This window comes from Rattus norvegicus, chromosome 4, assembly GCF_021556685.1.
Source record: "Rattus norvegicus strain SHRSP/BbbUtx chromosome 4, alternate assembly SHRSP_T2T, whole genome shotgun sequence".
Classification (NCBI taxonomy): domain Eukaryota; kingdom Metazoa; phylum Chordata; class Mammalia; order Rodentia; family Muridae; genus Rattus; species Rattus norvegicus.
The window spans coordinates 105,311,642-105,336,324 of NC_141537.1; the positions used below are offsets into that span (position 1 = coordinate 105,311,642).

Below are 24,683 nucleotides of genomic sequence, written 5' to 3' on the forward strand. Positions count from 1 at the left end.
CCCAATCTGTTGGTTGCCGTTTTGTCCTAACCACAGTGTCCTTTGCCTTACAGAAGCTTTGCAGTTTTATGAGATCCCATTTGTCGATTCTTGATCTTAGAGCATAAGCCATTGGTGGTTTGTTCAGGAAATTTTTTCCAGTGCCCATGTGTTCCAGATGCTTCCCTAGTTTTTCTTCTATTAGTTTGAGTGTGTCTGGTTTGATGTGGAGGTCCTTGATCCACTTGGACTTAAGCTTTGTACAGGGTGATAAGGATGGATCGATCTGCATTCTTCTACATGTTGCCCTCCAGTTGAACCAGCACCATTTGCTGAAAATGCTATCTTTTTTCCATTGGATGGTTTTGGCTCCTTTGTCAAAAATCAAGTGACCATAGGTGTGTGGGTTCATTTCTGGGTCTTCAATTCTATTCCATTGGTCTATCTGTCTGTCTCTGTACCAATACCATGCAGTTTTTATCACTATTGCTCTGTAATACTGCTTGAGTTCAGGGATAGTGATTCCCCCTGAAGTCCTTTTATTGTTGAGGATAGCTTTAGCTATCCTGGGTTTTTTGTTATTCCAGATGAATTTGCAAATTGTTCTGTCTAACTCTTTGAAGAATTGGATTGGTATTTTGATGGGGATTGCATTGAATCTGTAGATTGCTTTTGGTAAAATGGCCATTTTTACTATATTAATCCTGCCAATCCATGAGCATGGGAGATCTTTCCATCTTCTGAGGTCTTCTTCAATTTCTTTCCTCAGTGTCTTGAAGTTCTTATTGTACAGATCTTTTACTTGCTTGGTTAAAGTCACACCGAGGTACTTTATATTATTTGGGTCTATTATGAAGGGTGTCGTTTCCCTAATTTCTTTCTCGGCTTGTTTCTCTTTTGTATAGAGGAAGGCAACTGATTTATTTGAGTTAATTTTATACCCAGCCACTTTGCTGAAGTTGTTTATCAGCTTTAGTAGTTCTCTGGTGGAACTTTTGGGATCACTTAAATATACTATCATGTCATCTGCAAATAGTGATATTTTGACCTCTTCTTTTCCGATCTGTATCCCCTTGATCTCCTTTTGTTGTCTGATTGCTCTGGCTAGAACTTCAAGAACTATATTGAATAAGTAGGGAGAGAGTGGGCAGCCTTGTCTAGTCCCTGATTTTAGTGGGATTGCTTCAAGTTTCTCTCCATTTAGTTTAATGTTAGCAACTGGTTTGCTGTATATGGCTTTTACTATGTTTAGGTATGGGCCTTGAATTCCTATTCTTTCCAGGACTTTTATCATGAAGGGGTGTTGAATTTTGTCAAATGCTTTCTCAGCATCTAATGAAATGATCATGTGGTTCTGTTCTTTCAGTTTGTTTATATAATGGATCACGTTGATGGTTTTCCGTATATTAAACCATCCCTGCATGCCTGGGATAAAGCCTACTTGATCATGGTGGATGATTGTTTTGATGTGCTCTTGAATTCGGTTTGCCAGAATTTTATTGAGTATTTTTGCGTCGATATTCATAAGGGAAATTGGTCTGAAGTTCTCTTTTTTTGTTGTGTCTTTGTGTGGTTTAGGCATAAGAGTAATTGTGGCTTCGTAGAAGGAATTCGGTAGTGCTCCATCTGTTTCAATTTTGTGGAATAGTTTGGATAATATTGGTATGAGGTCTTCTATGAAGGTTTGATAGAATTCTGCACTAAACCCGTCTGGACCTGGGCTCTTTTTGGTTGGGAGACCTTTAATGACTGCTTCTATTTCCTTAGGAGTTATGGGGTTGTTTAACTGGTTTATCTGTTCCTGATTTAACTTCGATACCTGGTATCTGTCTAGGAAATTGTCCATTTCCTAAAGATTTTCAAGTTTTGTTGAATATAGGTTTTTATAGTAAGATCTGATGATTTTTTGAATTTCCTCTGAATCTGTAGTTATGTCTCCCTTTTCATTTCTGATTTTGTTAATTTGGACGCACTCTCTGTGTCCTCTCGTTAGTCTGGCTAAGGGTTTATCTATCTTGTTGATTTTCTCAAAGAACCAACTTTTTTTGGTTCTGTTGATTCTTTCTATGGTCCTTTTTGTTTCTACTTGGTTGATTTCAGCTCTGAGTTTGATTATTTCCTGCCTTCTACTCCTCCTGGGTGTATTTGCTTCTTTTTGTTCTAGAGCTTTTAGGTGTGCTGTCAAGCTGCTGACATATGCTCTTTCCTGTTTCTTTCTGCAGGCACTCAGCGCTATGAGTTTTCCTCTTAGCACAGCTTTCATTGTGTCCCATAAGTTTGGGTATGTTGTATCTTCATTTTCATTAAATTCTAAAAAGTTTTTAATTTCTTTCTTTATTTCTTCCTTGACCAGGTTATCATTGAGTAGAGCATTGTTCAATTTCCACGTATATGTGGGCATTCTTCCCTTATTGTTATTGAAGACCAGTTTTAGGCCGTGGTGGTCCGATAGCACGCATGGGATTATTTCTATCTTTCTGTACCTGTTGAGGCCCGTTTTTTTTTTTTTTTCTTTTTTCTTTTTTCGGAGCTGGGGACCGAACTCAGGGCCTTGCGCATGCTAGGCAAGTGCTCTACCACTGAGCTAAATCCCCAACCCCGAGGCCCGTTTTTTGACCAATTATATGGTCAATTTTGGAGAAAGTACCATGAGGAGCTGAGAAGAAGGTATATCCTTTTGCTTTAGGATAGAATGTTCTATAAATATCCGTTAAGTCCATTTGGCTCATGACTTCTCTTAGTCTGTCGACATCACTGTTTAATTTCTGTTTCCATGATCTGTCCATTGATGAGAGTGGGGTGTTGAAATCTCCCACTATTATTGTGTGAGGTGCAATGTGTGTTTTGAGCTTTAGTAAGGTTTCTTTTACGTATGTAGGTGCCCTTGTATTTGGGGCATAGATATTTAGGATTGAGAGTTCATCTTGGTGGATTTTTCCTTTGATGAATATGAAGTGTCCTTCCTTATCTTTTTTGATGACTTTTAGTTGGAAATTGATTTTATTTGATATTAGAATGGCTACTCCAGCTTGCTTCTTCTGACCATTTGCTTGGAAAGTTGTTTTCCAGCCTTTCACTCTGAGGTAGTGTCTGTCTTTGTCTCTGAGGTGTGTTTCCTGTAGGCAGCAGAATGCAGGGTCCTCGTTGCGTATCCAGTTTGTTAATCTATGTCTTTTTATTGGGGAGTTGAGGCCATTGATATTGAGAGATATTAAGGAATAGTGATTATTGCTTCCCGTTCTATTCATATTTGGATGTGAGGTTATGTTTGTGTGCTTTCATTCTCTTTGTTTTGTTGCCAAGACGATTAGTTTCTTGCTTCTTCTAGGGTATAGCTTGCCTCCTTATGTTGGGCTTTACCATTTATAAAAATATGGAACACTTCACGAATTTGCGTGTCATCCTTGCGCAGGGGCCATGCTAATCTTCTCTGTATCGTTCCAATTTTAGTATATGTGCTGCCGAAGCGAGCACCTATAGCCCAGTCTTATGGGAGCATTTAATCACTTGAGGCTTCTCCTCTCAGGTGACTAGCTCATGTCAAGTTACATAAAACTAGCCAGCACAGATCCCAATACTGCCTTCCTCTTGCCTGCACTGCACCCCAGCACCATTCTTTCTTGACCATTCTCAGGCATTTGCTCTTGCTGCCACAGTAGCTAGGTCTCTGGGCTGAGCTTATTAGCTTTGTGTGCCCAGTTCACAGGTCAACTGCACCCCCACCTACTTCTACTGGGACTGGCCGTGTTTGTGCAGTTATTCCTAGGAAGTCTAAGGTGCACACTCAGTCCTTCTTTTACTCCCCTACAAGTTTACAAAATCAAAAAGTAGTCTAGCAGCAGTCTCTTACTTTCTATGGGTGGGTAGTAACTGGTAGTGCAGAGACACTGGAAAGGAACAGTCATTTGTTCCATGTGGTAGACCCCTTGCAGCTTGGTTCCCTTGGCTCCATGGAGGAAGGCTGGCTGTCAGGACAGACCCTCTGTCAAACCACAGTCCACATCCCACAGTCCTCCTGGGCCCTGGCATCTGATCACTTCTCGTGTCGGTTCATCGCCACCCTAAACCACACAAAGCCTGACAGCTTGCCTGCTTCTTTCTGTGATTGGAACATGGATCCTTGGTATACTCTCTTTTCATCACCACCTTCCTTTCATCATTTCTTAGTCAATCTGCCACTGCCTCCTCTTCCTATTGATCCACTCAGTGTGGCCCCAGGTTCCTCATTCACCTGTGACACCACAGCAGTGTGTGTCCAGGTCTTACCTCACAGTCACTGTGAATGTAGCATTCAGCCAACTGGGCTAATTCCTCATCCTTCGTGAAATGCATTTCTCCCACATCTCCCACCACCCTGCATGTTATCTCCATGTCCTCGGCTGGGCACGCTCACTGCAGCCATGCTTGCTCGCCCAGAGGGTGTTTGAAACAATCCGCAGTATTTCAGTCCTCATGGACACCACCACACCTGCTGTTCCCATCCCTGGTCTTCCCAGGCAGTGGAGGTGGAGTTGGAGTTCTCAATACCTCTACTTACTCAGGCATGTCCTTGGGAAAGTTAAATTCAGATAGCAAACCAGGGAAGTAGATGTTTTAGGACTTGCTAAGATCGGATGTAGGCTTATCCTTCCCACTCTGTAGGTGGCCTGTCTACTCTCTGCGCAGCAAGTATCCGTACGGTCAGCTTGCCACTTCATTTTTTTACTGCTTTGAAATATCTATTCTACTTTTGTCTATAGTGGTTCATCCTTAATTTCATGAAAGTTACGTTTAGGGGGACCTATAACCAGTGGTATATTCTGCACAGATCCACCACTTCTCTAGGTCCCCCTCAGCCACCCTTTAAGATCCTCAAGTTTCCTCACATTGTTTTTGTACACCAACATTCACTTCTTTCTTGCCTGCATCCCAGGCAGTCCCTACCTCCTTGCAACCACTAGCTTCTCTACATTCCTAAAACTCACTCATTTCAAAAGGAGATAATTGAGAGCTGGTGAGATGGCTCAGTGGGCAAAGGCACTTGTCACCATGCCTGGTGACCCAAGCTTGAGTGCCATGACCCAATGGAAGGAGAGAACTGAGTCCTTCCTTCAGGCTGTCCCTTGATGTAATTTTCAACTCTCTCTCTCCATAAATACACACACACACACACACACACACACACACACACACACACACACACACTGACATGGTGACACACACTTTAATCCTGGCACTTAAGAGGCTGAGGCAGGTGGATTTCTGTGAGTATAAGACTAGCCTGGTCTGGGGTTGGGGATTTAGCTCAGTGGTAGAGCGCTTGCCTAGAAAGCACAAGGCCCTGGGTTCGGTCCTCAGCTCTGAAAAATAGAAAGAAAGAAAGAAAGAAAGAAAGAAAGAAAGAAAGAAAGAAAGAAAGAAAGGAAGGAAAAGAAAAGAAAGAAAGAGAGAAAGAAAAAGTCTAGCCTGGTCTACAGAGTGAATTTCAGGACAGCCAGGGACCCTGTCTCCAAAAAAAAAAAAAAAAAAAAAAAAAAAAAACCAGAACAAACATGCACGCATGTGTCAGTATGTGTCTACCTATGCGTGATCATATGCAGTTACCTCAGGGGATCAGAAGAAGGTGTCAGATACCTTGGAGCTTCAGTTACAGGCAGTGGTGAGCCATTCGACATGGCTCATGGGAACCAAACTGGAGTCCTTTGTAAGAGCAGCAAGTACTCTTGTTAATTTCTTCCTTAGGGCTTTAATCAAATTTTTTTTCTTATAAAAAGCATAGCCTCTTAAAAGTCCATTATACTTTTGTGTATGAGTAGAAAAACACCCTGTCCTGTGTGAAGTGGTTAGTGAGGCTACAAAGTAGCCTGAATAAGGATGGGGTTAAATCGTATGCCCTGGGGAGCTAAGCACTTAGGAGGGAACCCAGTAAAGACTATAAGCTAGTCCTGAAGAAACTACATTTAAGTGAGAGAGACAAGAGACAAATCGTATTTTAAAAAGTAAGTAAGCCTGAATACCATGTCCCACAGTGCACAAGGACAGTGTCTGTATAGGACGGTGCGTATAACATAAGCAGTTCCTCCAGGTAGGCTGGGAATATAGTTGCCTGTAATTCTAGCTCAAGTATTTCCATATTTTATAAGCTAATTGAACTGATTACCAGAAGTTGAGTTATTCATGTCATAATTACGTTTTTGTTACTATGATAAAATACGCTGATAAAAGCAACGAGGGAGAGAGTTAATTTTATATGCATGCCATGGCACATATAGAGGTTTGCAAGTCAGTTCTTTCCTTCTATCATGTGAGTCCTAGGGATTGAACCTGGGTCATCATGCTTTACAAGAGCCTTTCCCACTGAGCCATGTCACCAACCCAGAAAGGAAGTATTTTAGCCACAGTTCCAGCCTGTCGTCATTGCAGGAAGTCACAGTGACAAGTGCAGGACTCTTGACCACAATGGTGGTCAGAACATAGAAAAACAAATCCATGTACAGTGTGCTCATCTAGCATTCTCCACTCTTGTGCATTTCGGCATTCCTTGCCTAGTGAGCGGGGCCATCACCATGGGTGGGTCTTCCCACCTCAATTACCATAATCAAGATAATCACTGTAGACATGCCCACAGGCCAACACGATCTAACCATTTCCTTGACATGACATTGTATCATTTTTAAGCCATAACCTTCCACCCCTAATCCACAAAGTCTCATGTTAATCTCATAAACTTGTCCAACCTGAGCAGTATCTTTTAAAAATCCCAACACTTGGGGCTGGGGATTTAGCTCAGTGGTAGAGCGCTTACCTAGGAAGCGCAAGGCCCTGGGTTCGGTCCCCAGCTCCGAAAAAAAGAACCAAAAAAAAAAAAATCCCAACACTTTAAAAAATACAAAGTCTCTTCACAATGACTTCTATAAAATCAAGCTATATATTGGGACAAAATAAACATTCCCATTTCAAAATAGGAGAATGGCATAAAACAGCTGCACCAAAACAAACTCAAAATTGAGTAGGGTAAATACCAAACCCTGTTGCTCCATGTCCAACATCTAGAGCTCACGATGAAATCTTCCAGGCTCCAATAGACTGGGATATACCCACCCCTCCAGCCCTACTCCCTGAGCATGTCCAGATTGTTCCTGAGGCTCTCCTTGACCTATGTATGCTCCACAGTCCTGACGGCTTCACTATCCTTGGGTTTCCATGCAGACTAAGGCTCCACCATGGCCTCTCTGTAGGGACCTATCAGACCCTGTTGTAGAGCGGCTATCCATGTGTTCCTCATGGGGATTCTTTTTAGACTTTTGCCTACAGAGTAGTGCCATCAACACTGGTACTATGTAGAGGATGCTTTGACATTGTCGAGTTTTGATGCCAGCTTAAGGTTGTAGCCAGGTGCCCACGGGACCCTACATGTATCAGATGTGCTAACCCTGAGGAAACCCTCCCATTTCCTCCCAGCCTCTGCAAATACTGCCGATCTGTCAGCTGCGGCTGCTCAGCAGCAGCCAGGACACCACCATTCTGTCTTGAAAGTTGTGCAGAAAGTTAGACCACTACCTTTAGGTTAGCTTCTCTCGGTTTCCAGGGCAGTGTGGTAAGTAAAGCCAGATTCTTGCCCAAAATAGCACACGATTGGCTGCAGCCTGTTCCTGGTGAGTCTTGTTCCTCTCTTCTGCAAGCTCACGAGCCGGCCCTCCACTGTCTGCACAGCGGGCAAAGGTGCTCCTTTTCCCGACTCCACTAGAACAGCCACTAGAACAGTGCTGCTCCCTTAGGCCGATCATACAGTTGTGCGGGAAGACTTTCCAGGGTCCTGGCTGCTGGAACTTCTCATTTAAGGCTTCAGTATTTTCTTCAGCAAAGGTTTCCTAATAAGGTCTTTGGCAATGTTTTTTGAATGTATTTCAAGTAGAATGATGCACTATGGTATGAAATAGTCTCAGTCTAGAATTAGTAGAGTATCTGCCTAGTTAGACCTGGAGTTGAGAGGCAGATTATTTACAGTATCGGGGAAAAGAAAAAATTAATTAACTTGAGTGTCTGTCAGTTTACTTATGTTTGAAACAGGGAGGGTCTCACTGTGTAGGAGAGGCTGGCCTTGATCTGACAATCCACCTGCCTCAGACTCCTGAGTGCTAGGATTAGCATTCAAGAATGTCAGTTTAAGATGAAAAGTTGTTTTTTTTCCTCAAAGAAAATGACAAAAGTCTAGCCAGGTGTGGCGGTGCAGCCTCCAGTCCCAGTGTTAGGGAGGCTCAGGCAGGAAAGCTACCACTTCCACGTGTGCCTGAGCTGCGTAGTGAAGTCCTGTCTGCAAAGGGGAAGAGAGTAATCCAAGTAAGGAGATGCAGCCGGCGTCTAGGATGTGCGTGTAGCTCAGTAGATAGAGCACATAACATATGAAGCCCTGGGTTCAATCCCCAAGGAGATGGGTGCACATGCATGTGGGGGGGGTGAGTATAGTTAGCCTTTCAGATAGAAAAACTAAACATAGTACACATATGCTAACTGTATAAATTTATCATTCGAGCAATTGATGCCATATAAGCTAGGGTATAATTGTGCTTAATTGATACATAACACTCTCACCTTGCTTTAGTTTTACTCCGTTGCTATAATAAACACCATGACCAGAAGCAGCTTGGAGAGGACAGGACTTATTTAATCTTACTGCCCATCATGAAGGGATGCCAGGTCAGGAAATCAAGGCAGGAACCGGGCGGCAGGAACTGAAGCAGAAACCATGGAAGAGTGCTACCTTGCTCCCTGTGGCTCCCTCAATCTGCTTTCTTACACAACCCAGACCACCTGCCCAGGGATGGCACCTCTCTCGGGGCCTGGGCCTCCTCCATCGGTTGACACTTGAGAACATGTTTCTCAGACCTGTCCACAGGCCAGTCTGTTGGAGGTAACCCTTCAGCGAGGTTCCCTCTTCCCAATGACTCTTAAGTTTGTGTCACGTCGACAGCTGAAAGTAACTGTGACGCACCTCCAAGAGAATGTGGGACAGTCACCGGCTGCCCAGGAAGCAATGGAAATATGGAAACAATTATGTGAATTTTTAATAGACACAAAACTAAAGAAGCTCATGGTTTATTAATGTATTTACCCATCACATGGTCAGTAGGTCACAGTGAAGCGGGAACATCTCTGCCTCAGGCTTCAGATGCTGGTGGCGACAGTGTTAGCCCTTAGGCTGGTTGTGAGTTAATAGTTCCAAAGACTTTGCCTGGTAGTTGGAGGGATGTTAAGTCAGATGCAGAACATGGGTGCTGAATGGCTAATGGGAGTTATTGAGATAGCCCAAGATAGCCTGGGTTCTGGGTCAGCAGCATTATGGCACTCCCAGCTTGTGAAGTTCAAAGCCCACTCTTCAGCATGGTTGTATGGCCTTTTCCCCTGGGAACTTAGGTTATAGGACTTAACGATTAACAGCTGCTTAATACGGGTCTTCTTTCTTTAGCATCCTGAAGTCCGGGCGGGAGAGCAGCAGCTCCACCATGTGACATTGTGTTAACCCCACCGGCTGAGAACAAGACCACTACCACAATAGTTTGAGCCAAATGTGAAGCAAGCGTTAATTAAATACTGGCCAAGATGGTGGACTCTGGTCAGAACCATTCTGAGGCTCTCAGAAAATGGTGGTGAGTCACATCCCCCTTGGGTTGTATCCTGAGAAACAGCAAGGTCTAGTTTTAGGAAATAAACTGTCAAGGTAGCTGCAGCCTTGCAGGGAGGAGCTGGTTGCCTGCTGCTGTAAAACCGGCAGAGCTACAGTTAGCCTGTCAATGCCATCAGAGATCCCTGAGGGATAAGCTATAGCAGGAAGTATCCAAATGGCAATTAAAATGACAGATACTTACCCATTACCAAGAGTTCCAATGGCTTTGGGGGCCAAGGTCCCAGGCCAGCATTGGTCTTTAGTTACCAGGCCGAGAAGATCTGAGAGACTTGTGTGGAGGAGAGGTGAGGAACTTGGGGGGACTGACCTTACTTTGTGGATCTTCCAACGGACCTGAGTTCTGTTCCCAGCTGACCTTACTTTGAACAGGCAAGAGTACAGCGATCGACACAACAGTGTCCGCAGTTTGGGCAGAGCTGTGATGGCAGGCAAGGCATGAGGCATTTATTCCCAGTGGTTAAGGTCACCACAATCCAGGTGAAGGTGTTAAGTCCTGTCACCTTTAGAGAGACCTAGGGTTCACTGCTAGGAACTAGGGTCTCTGTCATAGTAAGCTCTTTTACATTAAACATTTTAAGTTCCAAATTCAGCAGCCCTCTAAAGAGTTTGAGGACCATTATCTATTAAGTATATATGAACTAAATAAACTTTGCTTGCTTAAGTACTTTAAGGCTTTAGGTTTAACCTTGAAAACGCTAAGTAAAGCTTATTTCTGTAATTAGTTACAGTGGTACTCAGCATGACTACAATGAGGTTCTGAACACATTACTGATCATTTACTCTGTGACTATTAACTTGCATGCCTTAGCCATGGGTAAGCAGCTTTTATAAGACTAGGATTTTACAGCTTTATCTTTGTGAAATTTGAATTTTAAAAAAGTACCCGTTTCTGAATGGATTGAAGCACATTAGTATCAGAATAAAACTTTAACTCATAAACACAGTGTACATAGAGACTGGGAACTTTCCTGAGCCTTTTACAGTGTACCACTGTAGACTATTAGTTTCTTATATTACTCAGATTATCAAAATAGCTAAAGCCTAACAAAGTTAGCAAAAACAGGAGAGTTACACACATTCTTAAGTCAGTCTCTCGCAGCCTGAGTAGACTTAGGTAAGGACAGATGCTCATCAGGGTCTTTGCCAGACGGCTCAGGTCAGCATCTGCTGCATCACAAGATGGGAATATCTAAGTTTCTGGTGTTTAGTCTTCGGTGCTCATAGCTGTGGCCCTAACTTTTTAGCCTTTTATTTTTTAAGGTCACATATTAATAATATAAAACATTCTATAAATTTAAAGTATCCCAAAGCCTTATACATTTAAATATTTTAAAAGCTGTTCTTTTAAAAATATCATTTTTTATTTTAAATTTTCTGTAAAACTCCAAGATTTTTCTCTTAAGTTTAAAAATCTCTCAATTGTGTACTCCTATAAGTATCTTTTTTTTATTTCAAGAGGAAAAATCAACAGAGCAAAACCATACTTTGGACAAGACACAACTAAGCTCCAACGGTACAAACAATTCAATATCTGGGATTTACTCACAATCCTATGGGATTTCCCAAGGGGCCTGGGTCACCTCTGTGGCCCTATCCTCGGCATCATGCACAGCCTGCCTTCCAGGTCCCAGCTGGCTCCATTTCATAGCAGCTGCTGTTTCTGGTGGCTGTCATCTGGCACAAGCATCTCATCTCTCCGTGCTCTCTAGGAACTCCAGCCCTGCCACACAGTGCCAGGCCTCCATGACTACTTCATGCCTTTAAAACCAGTACCCCCTGGGTGACTCTTATATTACAAAGTTGGGCTGATATAAGTGCATGGAGATGGAGTGTTAATACCATATTAAACAAATGTTGTTTTTAAATCCTGTCTTTCACAAACCTTGTTTTTCCGACTTTGTTTTCAGGACAGAAATTATTTAATAAAAATCCACCCTAATCCAAAATCTTAGAGACCTGTTGCCTCATTGACTTATGCCATGTGGTCACCTTTTATCAACACTGTGGTGGTGAAGTCACATGACATTCATCCTCTGCATCCCTAACAAAGATGGTTGCCAGCCATGTGGCTGCCTCCTTCCTTATTGGGGACAGCAGTTAAGATGGTGGCAAAGCACATGTTGCTTATATCCCAAAATGGTATCATGCCACATGGTACCTTTAAGATTACCTATGCATAGGGGCTGGGGATTTAGCTCAGTGGTAGAGCGCTTACCTAGGAAGCGCAAGGCCCTGGGTTCGGTCCCCAGCTCCGAAAAAAAGAACCAAAAAAAAAAAAAAAAAAGATTACCTATGCATAGATTTTTAACTATAAATCCAGTGTTACAAGTTTTAAGTTAACTTTTTTTTTTTAGAGATTTTTACACCATACCCAGTAAACTTATAAATCGTGAGGTACAAAAAAGTTCACATAAACCAATAGTCTAATTCTTTTGGCTTTCCGGTTTGCTTTCTTCTCCCTATTACAGCATCAGGTGGATCCCCTGAACCCTGGCATAGAGACTTTAAAAGCATGCCTGGGTCTGAAAAAAGGAGAGCCGTAACCCAGTTCCAGAGCCAGCTTTTCAATAAATAAGAACAGCATAATATTATCCATACCAAAAGACATTTGAATCCTTGCTGAACTGAACCTAGTGTCCAGAAAGCTCACAGATACTTCTGAGCCCTGGCCATAAAAGCAGCCATGATAGTAATGTTGGCTGGTGACTGGTAACTGACTACAGCAGAGACAGCAAAAATATAACCAAGAAGACAGAACAAGGAAGGTTACATACTCAAAGAACAATCAGAAACAAAACATGGTAGCCATCATATATTCATATATTCAACTGAACATGACCCTTTCCTGTCTCAGCTCTGTGTTTGCAACAAAACTTACAAACACAACGGGAAACATAGACCCATCCACACATGCAAAACAGATACAACAGACAGACAAAGCTTCCCAGCCCACCAGAACCAGGTGGATAGGCAAGGTCTCACTATTTACCATGGACAGAAGAATAATCGGGATCCCACTGAACCTCCTGCATATCCCAGAAAAAGATCACACACATAGCAGACTATGACGTAAAACCAGAAGGCCTCATAGATGGCTGTGACACTCCATAGTTCATAAAACCGAAGGCAACGTCAAAACCTTGGAGTGTCTCAAGGCATATGCTTCCTGAGGTGGCCCCTTAGCTCTGCAGTTCCAGAGCGAAGGTCTGGCTTTAGTATTTGGGTGGATAGTGTGAGTCTCACTGCGGCCTCCAAAAAACACTACTCCGGTGGAGAATAAGACTGTTGCCACAACTTTTTGAGCCAATTTGAAGCAAGCTTTAATTATGGGCCAAGATGATGGACTCTGGATGCTCAGGACCATTCCACAGTTCCCAGAAAATGGCAGCAAGCCCCATTTTTTAGTGGCTTATAAAGACAGAACCCATAGGCTCTATATATTTTCCACCAATCAAGAGCAAGCGTGTATCTTAACGTACTTCCTGCCTGTACACCTCCTACCTATGTCCAATCAGGCAGGCATATATCCTTATGTACTTCCTGTCTACGTATTTCCGATCTCTGTGTGGTCAAGCACATCAGGTGCAATTGAATCAATCAAACTCACTTAGGGAAGTGAAAACATGGCTTTTTATCATATATGAGTAACAGCCTCCGGCATTTCAGAAAGTATCCTGTCCTTGGACAAGTGAGCTTGCAGGTTAGAGACATTTTTGTTTTGTGGATCTTTTAGGCATTGTAGTTAAAACTTCAAGCATAACTCTAGCTCTCACAGTTGGCTCTCCTTTGGTGTCGTCCGAGATGTACTAGATATCCTCCTGTGTGGTCCACAGTGGCTCATGTTTCTTTCAGCGCTTCAGTCTGCAGGAAAGAGCAGAAAGGAGAAGAGGGACTGTGTATGCTAAGGGCGTGTAACCTGGAAAGTGCAAGTAGGAATTCTGCTCCTATTTCACTGGGTAGAACTTAAGAACAGGGCATAACCAATTCCAAGAGAATCTGGGAAGCGTTAGTCTCTGTCTTACAGGCCATGTTTGCAACCAACACTCCAGAGTTCTGTTGGGGAAGAGTGGGTGTTGGGAAGGAGGGTAGAAGGAGAACAACGTCTTTCATATTGGTTCTGTACCAATATTCACGTGACGTGATGAGTGGTGTGCAGTGTGGCTAGTGCTGAAGCGCTTGCTTGCATGAGACATTGGCTCAGCTTCCCCACTGCAGAAAAAGAAAGAGGAAAAAAGATATGTATCTAGAGGAAATAGTTCTTTTTAAATTGCCATAATCTATAATGTCTTTTTCTTTTTTTCTCTTAATGTGACCTAATGTAACTTTTAAAAAGTCTTTCCAAGATTTTAAAACCATAAACCATCACATGAACAATAAGACAAGTTTTGGAGTAAGCACCACACACATGCTCCCAGCTTCATGTTATCAATGCCCTAGGCATTTTCCATGTGGCCTTCATTTTCCCTCTTGGTGTTTATTGTTTTGTAACGTAGCTCTCGCATCTATAAACATTGCTGGTTTTAAAAATCTTATTTATTTATTGCCTGTATGTGTGTGTTCCTCAGATCCATGTCTGATATTAGAGAAAAACACTTGCACCCTCTCTCTCTCTCTCTCTCTCTCTCTCTCTCTCTCTCTCTCTCTCACACACACACACACACACACACACACACACGCACACGCACACGCAGGCACTCACTCTGGTCACAGTGTGCATGCAGAGGTCAGAGAATAACTTTCAGATGTTGATTTACCGATCTTCTACCATATGGGACCCAGGGATGCAAATCAGCTCATCAGACTTCCTGACGATCGCCTTTACCCATTTAGCCTTCTTGCCATTTCCCCGGTCCAAATGAAATGATCCATTTGTGACAATCTAGAGATTTTCTGTGCTCCCCCAACCCCTCCTGCCCACAGCATCTTGTAAAACTGTAGCACTCGGATCCATCATGACCCAGAACATTCTATCGCTTCAGGGTCCCTCACAGTGCTACACTCCACAGTCCTTTCTATTCCCGAGACAGTGTCGGTAGCTTTTGCACTCAGTATCCTCCTACCTCACCCTCTTAGGTGCATGGGATTAGAGGCACGTACCAGCACCCCTCTTCTTCCCCGTAATTCCTGACACCCATTGTAATGCTCTCTGGTCTGTGGTTTTGTCCTCTGAAGAATGTTAGGTCTTATACAGTGTGTGACCCTTCAACATAGGCTCCACATAACTCCCTTCTGTCTCATCCAAGTTGGATCGGGAATCCATCCCTTTTCTCACTGAGGCTACTCCAGGCACAGCTGTATCACTTTGGTCTCATAAGTATAATCCACTAACAATCCTTTCTTCCCTCATTCCCTCTCTCTTCCCAGCAATGCCAAATGAGTTCACCTCTGCAAAGCTGAGAAGTGATTGCTCAAGGACCTCCCTGCAATGGTACACCCAGACCCAGCACAAGATGAGAAGACCCAGCTTGTTATTAAAAGACATCCTCAAGTAAGCACACCCCCCAGGCCCTGAGACTGACCCCTCTAGGTCAACAATATCAGTAAGGTTCCATGATGTTAGAGGGAAACACTGGGTCCAAGGAGCAGGTTACACCACAGCGGAGTTGAGGACTCTGTATGTAGATGAGTGAGTTTATCCGCTGCTTCTTTTTGGTAGATGGGTTTGTGGGTGCACCATTCCCAGCAGCTGATCAGTCTCTAAACTTGGATGTCTGAGAACAGCTTACAGTGATCTGTTCTTCATGCCACGGCTTAACAAAAGAGGTGTTCTTAGCTATTGTGAGCTCATGAAAACTGGTGCGTTAAACTCTCCTTAAGACACCTGAATACCACTAAATATTGAACACTGGAGAAGACAGAAGTGTTTCAGCCAGGTGACTCTTACATTCCAGCACCTAGGAAAATTAGCAAAGGAAGAACTTGTCAGATTTCTTTGGTACCAGTCATCCAATTTTCTTTTTCTTCTCTTCTCTTCTCTTCTCTCTTCTCTTTTCTTTCTTCCTTCCTTTTTCTTTTTGTTTTTGTCTTTCATTTTTTAAAACTGAATTATGTTTTGTGTTTGTTTTGTGTGTGTGTGTGCATGTGTGTGTGTGTGTGTGTGTGTGTGTGTGTGTGTGTGTGTGTGTGTGTGATTTCACATGCAGCCGTATGCTTTTAAAGGTCAGAATACAAACTCATAGAGTCAGTTCTCTCTGTCTACCTTCGTGTGGGCTATGGGGATCAAACTCAGGTTGTCAGGCTTGGTGGCACATGCCTTATCTACTGACCATCTTATGTATCGTGTGTGTGTGTGTGTATACATACATGCACATGTTCACACATATTTGTGTACATTCACATCGAACATATGCCACAGGATGCACTTTTAGGGATCAGAGGATAACCCAAGGGAATCAGTTTGACCATGTGCATCCCAGGGATCAAACGTAAGTCACTGGACTTGGTGGGTGGTGGCTTTAACCCTCTGAGCAATTTCTGTAGCCTCCAGGTTGAAAATTCTGCAAAAGTCTTTGGATAGAAAAGATATAAACCCAAGCTTGGCACTGTGGCACATGCTTGTGTTGCTATCACTCACGAGGCTGGGGAGGGCCTCAAGGCCAGCCTGGGCTGCATAAGAATCTGTTTCAGAAAGCAGAGAGAGAAAGGGGTGGGCAAGGAGAGATGAAAGTTGGTCTTCCACCTCACTTCATGAAACTTTATGTGAATAAAGATTCTAATCCCATCCAGTCCCAGCCAGCTGGTGGGTACTGAGCTTTACAACATGCCTAACACTGCATCAGGTGCCTCCTGTAAGGCCTCAGTCCACACAGACACAGACCTGTGCTGAGCGGTGCGTGTGCGACACACCACGCGAAGAGAGGCATGTGCTGCAGATGTGGGGGTGTCTTAATACCCTCTGATTAAAAAGAAAGTCCACTTGGGAAACTCAGCTCACTGGGACACACCTAGCATGCACGAAGCCCTGGATTTGATCTTTATCACGTCATGAACTAGGTGTAGGACTGGATCCCTGCTACCCTAGCACTAAGAGGTGGAGGCAGGAGACTCAGGAGCTCCTATTCAAGCTACAGAATGATTTTGAGGCCACCCTGAGATACCTTAGACTCTAGCTCAAAAAAAAAAAGTGGAGGTGCTGGGAGATGAAGCCAGATGAAGCAGCATGTGCTGGTAATCCCAGAGCTGGGGACGTCTTAGAGATGGTTGGATCCCTGGTGCTCACTAGCCAACCAGCCTAGGCTTCGTGGAAAGTTCTAGGCCAATAAGATAGCCTGTCTTAGGAATAGGGATAGGAGGCAGGGAATCGGCTCAGAGGGTAAAGGTGCCACTGAAGAGCCTGGTGACCTGAGTCTAATCCCCTGGGACCCACATGGTGGAAGGAGAGAACCAGCTCCAACAGGTAGTCCTCTGACTTCCACCCAAGCTGTGACACACGTGATATGCCTATGCACATACCACGGGAGTATGCACACACACAGACAGAGACACATATACTCATATGTGCATAATCACACACATAGCCACCCACCCACAAAGCACCACGGGGTTAGAGAGAGCACTTGATCATACCGAGTTCATAGGTTAATAAAAAGGTATCAAGGGGCCTAGTGAAATGCCTTCTCCCTCCTCCCCATTTTTCCTCTGCTGTGGAGAACTAATGTTACCTGTACCTTGTACTATAAGATATATTCTTTGTTTGGAGATTTGCTCTCTTTTGATTTAGCCAAGCCATTTTCATAGACAGTGCCATATCCTCTTTACCTGAGCATGTACTTAATCCCAGAGAACGACAAAGATACAGTGCAGGTTTTCGTCCACAGCCGGTTGAAGTGAGGACTCAGAATCTTAAACTTTCCCAGCACCCACTCCTTGCATCCTCTCTCTCCTGCCACTTTGCGAATTTGCCTCTGTTAAAGCCAGCACAATCTGGCTTTTAAAAAATAACTCCAGTTCCAGGAGATCTGACTCCCTCATCAGGTATCCTTGGGGACCACACACACATGTGGTGAATGTACATACATGCAGGCAAATACTCAAATACATAAAATAGAAGGAAATACATCTTAAGAAGGTAGGTTATTGGGGCTGGAGAGATGGCTCAGTTGTTAAGAGCACTGACTGCTCTTCCAGAGGTCCTGAGTTCAATTCCCATCAACCACATGGTGATTCGCAACCATCTTTAATGGAATCTGATACCCTCTTCTAGTGCATCTGAAGACAGCTACAGTGTACTCATATACATAAAATAAATAAATCTTTAAAAAATATTAAAAAAGAATGAAGATTATTTAAAGCAGTAGCTCTTAAATTGTGGCTTAGGCAGTTAACATCTCATTTATCAGTATTACTGGGGACTTATTAAAACTGAGATCTTGGCTGGGCATGGTGGCATGCACCTTTAATTCCAGCACTCAGAAGGCAGAGGCAGGAAGATATTTGTGAGTTAGAGGTCAACTTGGTCTACATAGCAAGCTGCAGGACAGCCAGGGCTACCTAGATAGAGAAACCCTATCTCAAAACCAGCAAACACATGGATCTCTAGAGGCAAAACTAGACAGTATCTTTCCTGCAAAGACTGTGTGTCTATCCATCTGTCTGTGTGCGTGTGTGCATGCATGCATGTGATGCTAAGCTAGTGTGAATTTGTGAGAGCTCTTTGATGTGCTTGACGGTAGCTGTTGGTAGGTTAGGGGTTTTGCCTGTTTAATGTTTTGCCTGCAAGTCTGACTGTGCACCATGTGCTTATCCGGTGCCAGAGACCCAGAGAGGACCCCTCCCCAGGAGTTACAGGTGGTTGTTAGCCACCGTGTGAGATTCTTTTTAAAAGCCTTTGAGAACTTGATACATGACAACTCCATCTATGGCTTTTCTACCTCTCCCTGAACCTAGGTAATTTCTTCGTTAAAATTTTGACAATATTTAAAGAAGCAGAAAAATAATTGGAAGCAAAGATTCTGCAGTTCAGATCATCTGCTTCTTCTGTTTAGTTCCATTACCCACACTGTGGTTTGGATTTTATTATTCGGATTGTCTGCCCCAAAAGTGGCAATGTATGGGGGGAGTCTATTTGCTTATAACATAGAGAATCATCTAGTCAGGAAATGACACCTTCTTTTTACTGTATGGTGACCTTAGAGCAATGGTTCTCAACTTTCAATGTTGTGACCCTTGGTTGCTATTTCATTACTATACTTTTGCTACTGTTAGGAATCATAATTAAATATCTGATATGCAGGACATCTGATACGTGGCCCCAACGGGTTGATAACTGCTGCCTTAGATTCTGCCTTTATTTTATTTGAACTAGGATTGTACTGGTGTATATTTTTCTCTGTGTATCACATAATGCATTCCTGCACCTGATTCCCCACACAGGTGCATGTTGGTTGTGTTTGGAGTGTGGCTCCTGTACATCCTCAAGTTAAATTACACTGCTGAAGAATGTGACATGAAAAAACTGAATTATGTAGACCCTGCCCGAATAAAGGTGAGCTATTGTGTGTGGTTTCAATTCAGACATCTCCAAGCACATACTTTAGCTGCAGTCCCATCTCTGCTGTATGACATAGACGTGCTCATGAAAACCTGAAGAAGTTTTCTGGTTTCATAACTGTTTCTGTGATATAATTCTTTGGCCAAAAGCAACTTAGGGGAAGAAGCTTTATTTTTAACTTACAGGGTGCAGCCCATCATTGAGGGAAGTCAAAGCAGGAACTCTAAGGTAGACCTACCTGCTTGCTACTCCATGCAGAATTACCGTCTAACCAGAGAACTCACAGCCATGGAGTGTATCAGCACCCCTGAGGAGCACTGCCTGCTGGCCTGCACAGCCTCATGCTCAACCAACTTCCTTGTGCAGCCCAGGGCCCCCTGCCCAGGGAATAGTACTGCCCACGGTGGGCTGGGCCCTCCAACGTCAAGTGACAATCAGTAGAGTCCCCCATAGATATGCTCATAGGCTAATCTGGGCAGTCCCTCAGGTGAGATTCCCTTCTCAGGGACTCTAGGCTCGGTCCAGGTGATAGTTAAAGCTAGCTAGAACGAAGGAAAAAACGATCTTCATACTCCAACACAGAGACCCCTTCCATTCCGCAGAATTATTTTCCACTTACTAGTGGGCTCTTCCGGACACATGTTGAGGTACCTTCTGTGGAGTTTGATATGATGCCACCCATCATTCTTCTAAAACAGCTGAGGAATAAGTTCTGTTGATGTGGTGTGTCATCCCCGGGCTTTGGTTCTTGTGGGATCTCTGCTAACAGCAGGGCCAGCCGAGTAAAGAACCACATGAGGCAAGAAGGAAATCCATTTCAGCACAACTCTGTAGCCAGCGTTGGTTCAAACTGTTAGAGCCTGACACTAGCCAGTTTATTTTAGGCATATTTAAATACAGGACAATTTGGAAAAAAAAGTTTTCTGGAGTAACATAATCCTGTGTGCACAAGGAGGCCTAATTACTTCGAAACTCTTATCAATGTATATGTCACTTGTCACTTCTTCCATGAAGATGAATTAGAAAGTTAGGCGGAAGGTGTTATCTTAAGGGCCATGGGAGATCTGTCGTGGTCCTGAAGAGGTCATCTGGGCTTTTAGCCTCCTCCGGTCCTGGTTGACAGAGCTTGAGGGAGGCCCTGACCATAGAGACAGCTCAAGGATCCTCTAGGCTGTGAGCTACCTCCATTCCCAGCCTTCGGGGTGGAAACGGTTATACGTCTTTTCTGTTGCAGAGACAACGCTGCGTGTTTAATGTTCCCGTTTACCTAGTACTCATCTGTGAGCACAAAGACAGGTCTTACTTTTCAAGATTTTCACTCAGTATTCAAAGTTTTCCTTTCAGTTTTCATTGAGGTTTCTAAGTCAGATACATGAAATAGAGGCTTCACTATTAAGTTGAGTAGTTAAATTAGTAGTGTTCAGACCAAAGTGAACAAAGAGAGGATTTAAAACAAGGCGGCGTGGCGGGAGTGAGCTCCAACAGGAAGATTTGTTGCCTGGAGTGACTCACTGTGACTGCCCTTCCCCAAGCCAGCATTATGTCTGTCTACAGACAGTGGCCTGCAGCTTTGACCTGTTGCCCACATCCACATCTCCCTCCAATCTAACTAGCATAGCCAGCCTAGTTTAGTGCTCAGGGTATGACAGGAATCATGCTGCAAGTGTCCTACACTGTCACCGAGCCCTCAAGATTGCCCTGGGGATGTAGCACATCATCCTCCTTTCCCACAGCTGAAATGACTGGAAGTTGGACATGAAGCAGTCAGGCCAGGGTCCTGACCACTCTGTGATCCCAACACTCAGGAGGCAGAGGCAGGAAGATTGCTGTTAGTTCAAGGCCATGTCTCACCAAACCAAAACTAAATCCAATGGTACTGAATCCACTGAGCTCAAGTTTTCTAAACGGGGAAATATTGGGAATGGTGTATATCTGTGTAGATGCTTCCTTTCTTGTTTGGTTTGGATTTATCCATTTCTACCTTTAGGCTTGTGTATGCTTCGGATGCTTCCATTTTTATGGTTCAGATAGATAAGCAAACCACCGAGCAGCTTGACCCTGGTTAGTCCTAGCTTTTTGCTTTCCTGCTGTCCCTCTGTCCTCAGACGCTGCTGCCTTCCCTTGTTTCATCAATATCCATACCTGCATGGGAGCCACGTGTGCCCAGTGTCCTATGCTTGCAGCTCCTTCCTCGGCCAGCCTTCCTGGCCTTGCAGACACCTCCTGAAGCCTCTTCGATCCCATGGCCTTTCACTGCACTCTTTGATTGGGGTTGTTGACATCCTGTCTGTTTTCTGTCTCCCAGGAAAGGCCTAAAACAATGGCACTTGGTGTGGCTTACTGAATCACCTTGGATTCTTCTGTCTGGTTCTTTGCTGAGCTTCCTGACTTTCTTATGCATTCTTTTCCTGTCCTTTTAGTTACATGTACCAGGACCGCCTGCCTGCCAGTTGATGACTTGGAGTCTGTGGAGTGGAAGAGAGAATGAGGCTGAGCACAGTGCTCGGCATAGGGTGCATGAGTTCTCAAAATGCCGTACTGTACTGGCAGCAGAGACCTGGCCACCTACACTCCTTATTTCCCCCAAAGCTACTTTAATAGACAGTGTTTTAGAGGTCAGACAACTGCATGCGTGTGCGTGCGTGCGTGTGTGTGTGTGTGTGTGTGTGTGTGTGTGTGTGTGTGTGTATTTTTATGTGCACACATCACCACGCCTGGTTTTTCCCTTGGGTCCTCAGGCTTGTGCAGAAGTACTTTGACACCCATAGCTTGTGCTCTGTTTTTGTGATTTTTTTTTAACTTTATGTATGTAGATTTTTTTAATTGGATATTTTATTTATTTACATTTCAAATGTTATCCCCTTTCCCACTTTCCCCTCTGGAAAACCCCTATCCCATCCTCCCTCTCCCTGCTTCTATGAGGGTGCTCACCCACCCACCTACACCCGCCGCCCCACCCTGGCATTTCCCTACACTTGGGCATTGAACCTTCCCAGGACCAAGGGGCCTCTCTTCCCGTTGATGTCCAACAAAGCCATCCTCTGCTACATATGTGGCTGGAGCCATGGGTCCCTCCATGTGTATTCACTCTTTGGTTGTTGGTTTATATACATAGGTTTTCGGTTTTGTTGTTTTGTTTTGGATTTTGAGTTTTCAGGACAAGATTTCTCTGTGTAGCACTGACTGTCTTGGACCAATTAGCCTCAAACTCAGAGATCTGCCTGCCTCTGCCTCCTGAGTGCTGGGATTAAAGGCTTGTACCACCACACCCACCTTTTTTTGGCCTGTATGTCTGTATATCATGTGTGCAGTGCCCATAGAGGCCAGAAAAGGGAATTATATCCACCAGAATTGGAATTATAGATCCCAGGTAGATGCTGGGAGGTACTCTGGAAGAACAGCCAGTGCTCTTAACTACTGAGCCATTGCTCCAGCTCCATGATTACTGTAGCAATTGCTCTTTAAAGTTCTTCAGGGCCCTAGTGACTTGATAAAGACCAAAAGGAGACTCAGAACTGCATTTTTGAGGTACCATAAAAGGGGTAGGAACACCTGCATAGCCTCAAAGATCTACTTTAGGGAAATGATGGGGCCTGCTTTGGTGACTTTGTGACAGAAAAGGTGTATTGGACTAGCAGCCAGACTGAAGGAGGGAAGGCTTGGTCTGCCGTTCCTCATTCTCTCTCATAGTGATTCATGTTGAGTACATTACCAGTCTGTCTCGACTGTAAATAATTCGTGAGTGGAATTGAGTTCATACAATTCCTGAGACTCTTAAGTAAGAGCCTGCATGCCAAACTGGCTCTTAGGCATTCCCTCCTCTCGCCTGTTGTCTGCTTCTGTTTTGTCTTTGCCTCAGGCATGTCCTGCTACTGCACAGTAAAATTTCTAAAACTGGAACCTGCCAAGTCACCTACCCCTTAAGACTCTTGGTCTCTCATTACCTACGGGAGCACGTGGAGACCTGTTAACCACCTGTGGCACTTCATGGCCTGTCTTCTGGCTTTCTTTCACCCAGCATCATCTAGCACTGCCCCTGTTGAGTGCACTGGGTGGAGCTGCTCTCTCTTGTTCCCTCTCAACCTCTTTCTTTCTACCTACTTTATTGAGATATAATTCACACATCATAAAATTCACTGTTTAAAGCATACAGTGCAGTCTTCCATGTATTTACGGAGCTGTGTTGGTGATGTGTGTACAGAGCCTTTTCAACATCCCCCACCACCACCCAAGAAACTCCAGGACTATTAGCAGTCCCTCCCTGTCCCTGGCAACCATGAATCCCTTTCTGCCTCCAAGGCTGTTGCCTGTTTCCTGTAACTACAACCCACTGACTTCTGTTGCTGGCCTTTTGCACTTAGCATAATGTGTTCCTCTTTCCAGCTGAAAACTAACACTGGAACTGGACATAATAACCCATAGTGGGGTTCCCAGCAGGCAAGAGGATGAGACAGTGGTTAGGCCCAGTGTGCACTGTGTAGCAAGTCCCTGTTTCTAAACTCAGCAACAACAAGCCCCTCAAATTTCAAATGACACAGGGAAGAATAGCAGTGAACCATTTGCTATAGCTCTCCACTGTGGAAGAGAAGCTGGGGACTTCTGTGCACATAATCCCTGAAAGCCTGTGAGAGCCATGCTATGGAGCTGGAGGCAAGGCGCCCTGGGTTCTACTACTTGAGATATCTTTAAAGGCAGGTTCTTGTTGAATTCTCAGTCAGTCTCTTAACGTCTTTTTTCAAACAGTTCCTTTACGTATGCGTGTCTGTGGGTTAATATGTGCCTCAACATACGTGTAGAGGTCATAGGACAACTTCTAGGAGTTGTTTCTTCTTCTACCATGTGGGTTCTAGAGGGGCCGTGGGACACATTTACCTGCTACGCCATCTCACTGCTCCCACCCTTCTGAAAAGAACAAAACAACAGCAACACCAGAAACAGTTTTCTCCCTTACACATTGCCCCACTTTTCAGAAAGGTCTTAGCAAGATGTCCCCTTCTGCTGTGTGCAGTGTATCATGGAGGGCTCAGGATGAGGCCCAGCAGGTGAAGAGATGGAAAAGGGGACAGATGGGAGGTCCTGAAAGCCACAGCAGACAGCACACTAGTTTGTTATCTCGTGTACACCATGGGCTGGGATTGCAGATTTGAATCATTGTCCATGTGCAGTCTCGGCAGAGTGAACCCCATTAGCTTCATATCTAGCATCTGGGAAGCATGAATGTCACCCTGTCCTATCCTGTCAGATACTAGTGTTCCTAGTTGCACTGGAGCCAGCTGGGGAGGGAGAGTAGCTGCCAAGTTGTAGAGTTTATGAATTTTTTTTTATTTAAAAATGTCTGTTAACATACCAGTTGTTAACAAGACCAGTGATAGTCTCGGAAGGGAGGCTTAGACACATTGAAAGTGTGGCTGAGATGCAAAATTGTACTTAAAAGATATTTGAGGAGAGACTGGTCTATTGTGTCAATTTAGGCTTGGTCTGAGTGGTGGCAGCAGTTTGAACTTGGCCCACTCTTCTTTCAAAGAGCTAAAGACCACAGATCACCCTGGG

At 44.1% G+C, this 24,683-nt stretch overlaps 1 protein-coding gene, 1 long non-coding RNA gene and 1 other non-coding gene across 25 annotated transcripts in view; 1 reads left to right on the top strand and 2 right to left on the bottom strand.

The window, feature by feature from the left end:
* Positions 1–24,683, top strand: part of St3gal5 (ST3 beta-galactoside alpha-2,3-sialyltransferase 5) — a 57,768-nt gene that overhangs the window by 18,763 nt on the left and 14,322 nt on the right. For 8 of the 23 annotated variants that reach the window (XR_015685851.1, XR_015685852.1, XR_015685849.1 and 5 more), the window contains 2 exon segments: positions 15,008–15,131; positions 19,016–19,127. Coding sequence is in view for 15 of the 23 variants with exons in the window: in XM_087659462.1 (XP_087515588.1) it covers positions 15,008–15,131; positions 19,016–19,127 (236 nt within the window). In the remaining 8 variants the exon portion in view is untranslated. 23 annotated transcript variants of the gene reach the window in all.
* Positions 3,347–3,453, bottom strand: LOC120102561 (U6 spliceosomal RNA). Its single transcript, XR_015687382.1, has one exon. It is a non-coding gene; the product is annotated as a U6 spliceosomal RNA (small nuclear RNA).
* On the bottom strand, positions 12,941–15,367 carry LOC102546367 (uncharacterized). The gene is made up of 3 exons (XR_015686679.1): positions 15,163–15,367; positions 13,767–13,852; positions 12,941–13,504 (listed from the first exon to the last, which is right to left on the bottom strand). It is a non-coding gene; the product is annotated as an uncharacterized LOC102546367 (long non-coding RNA).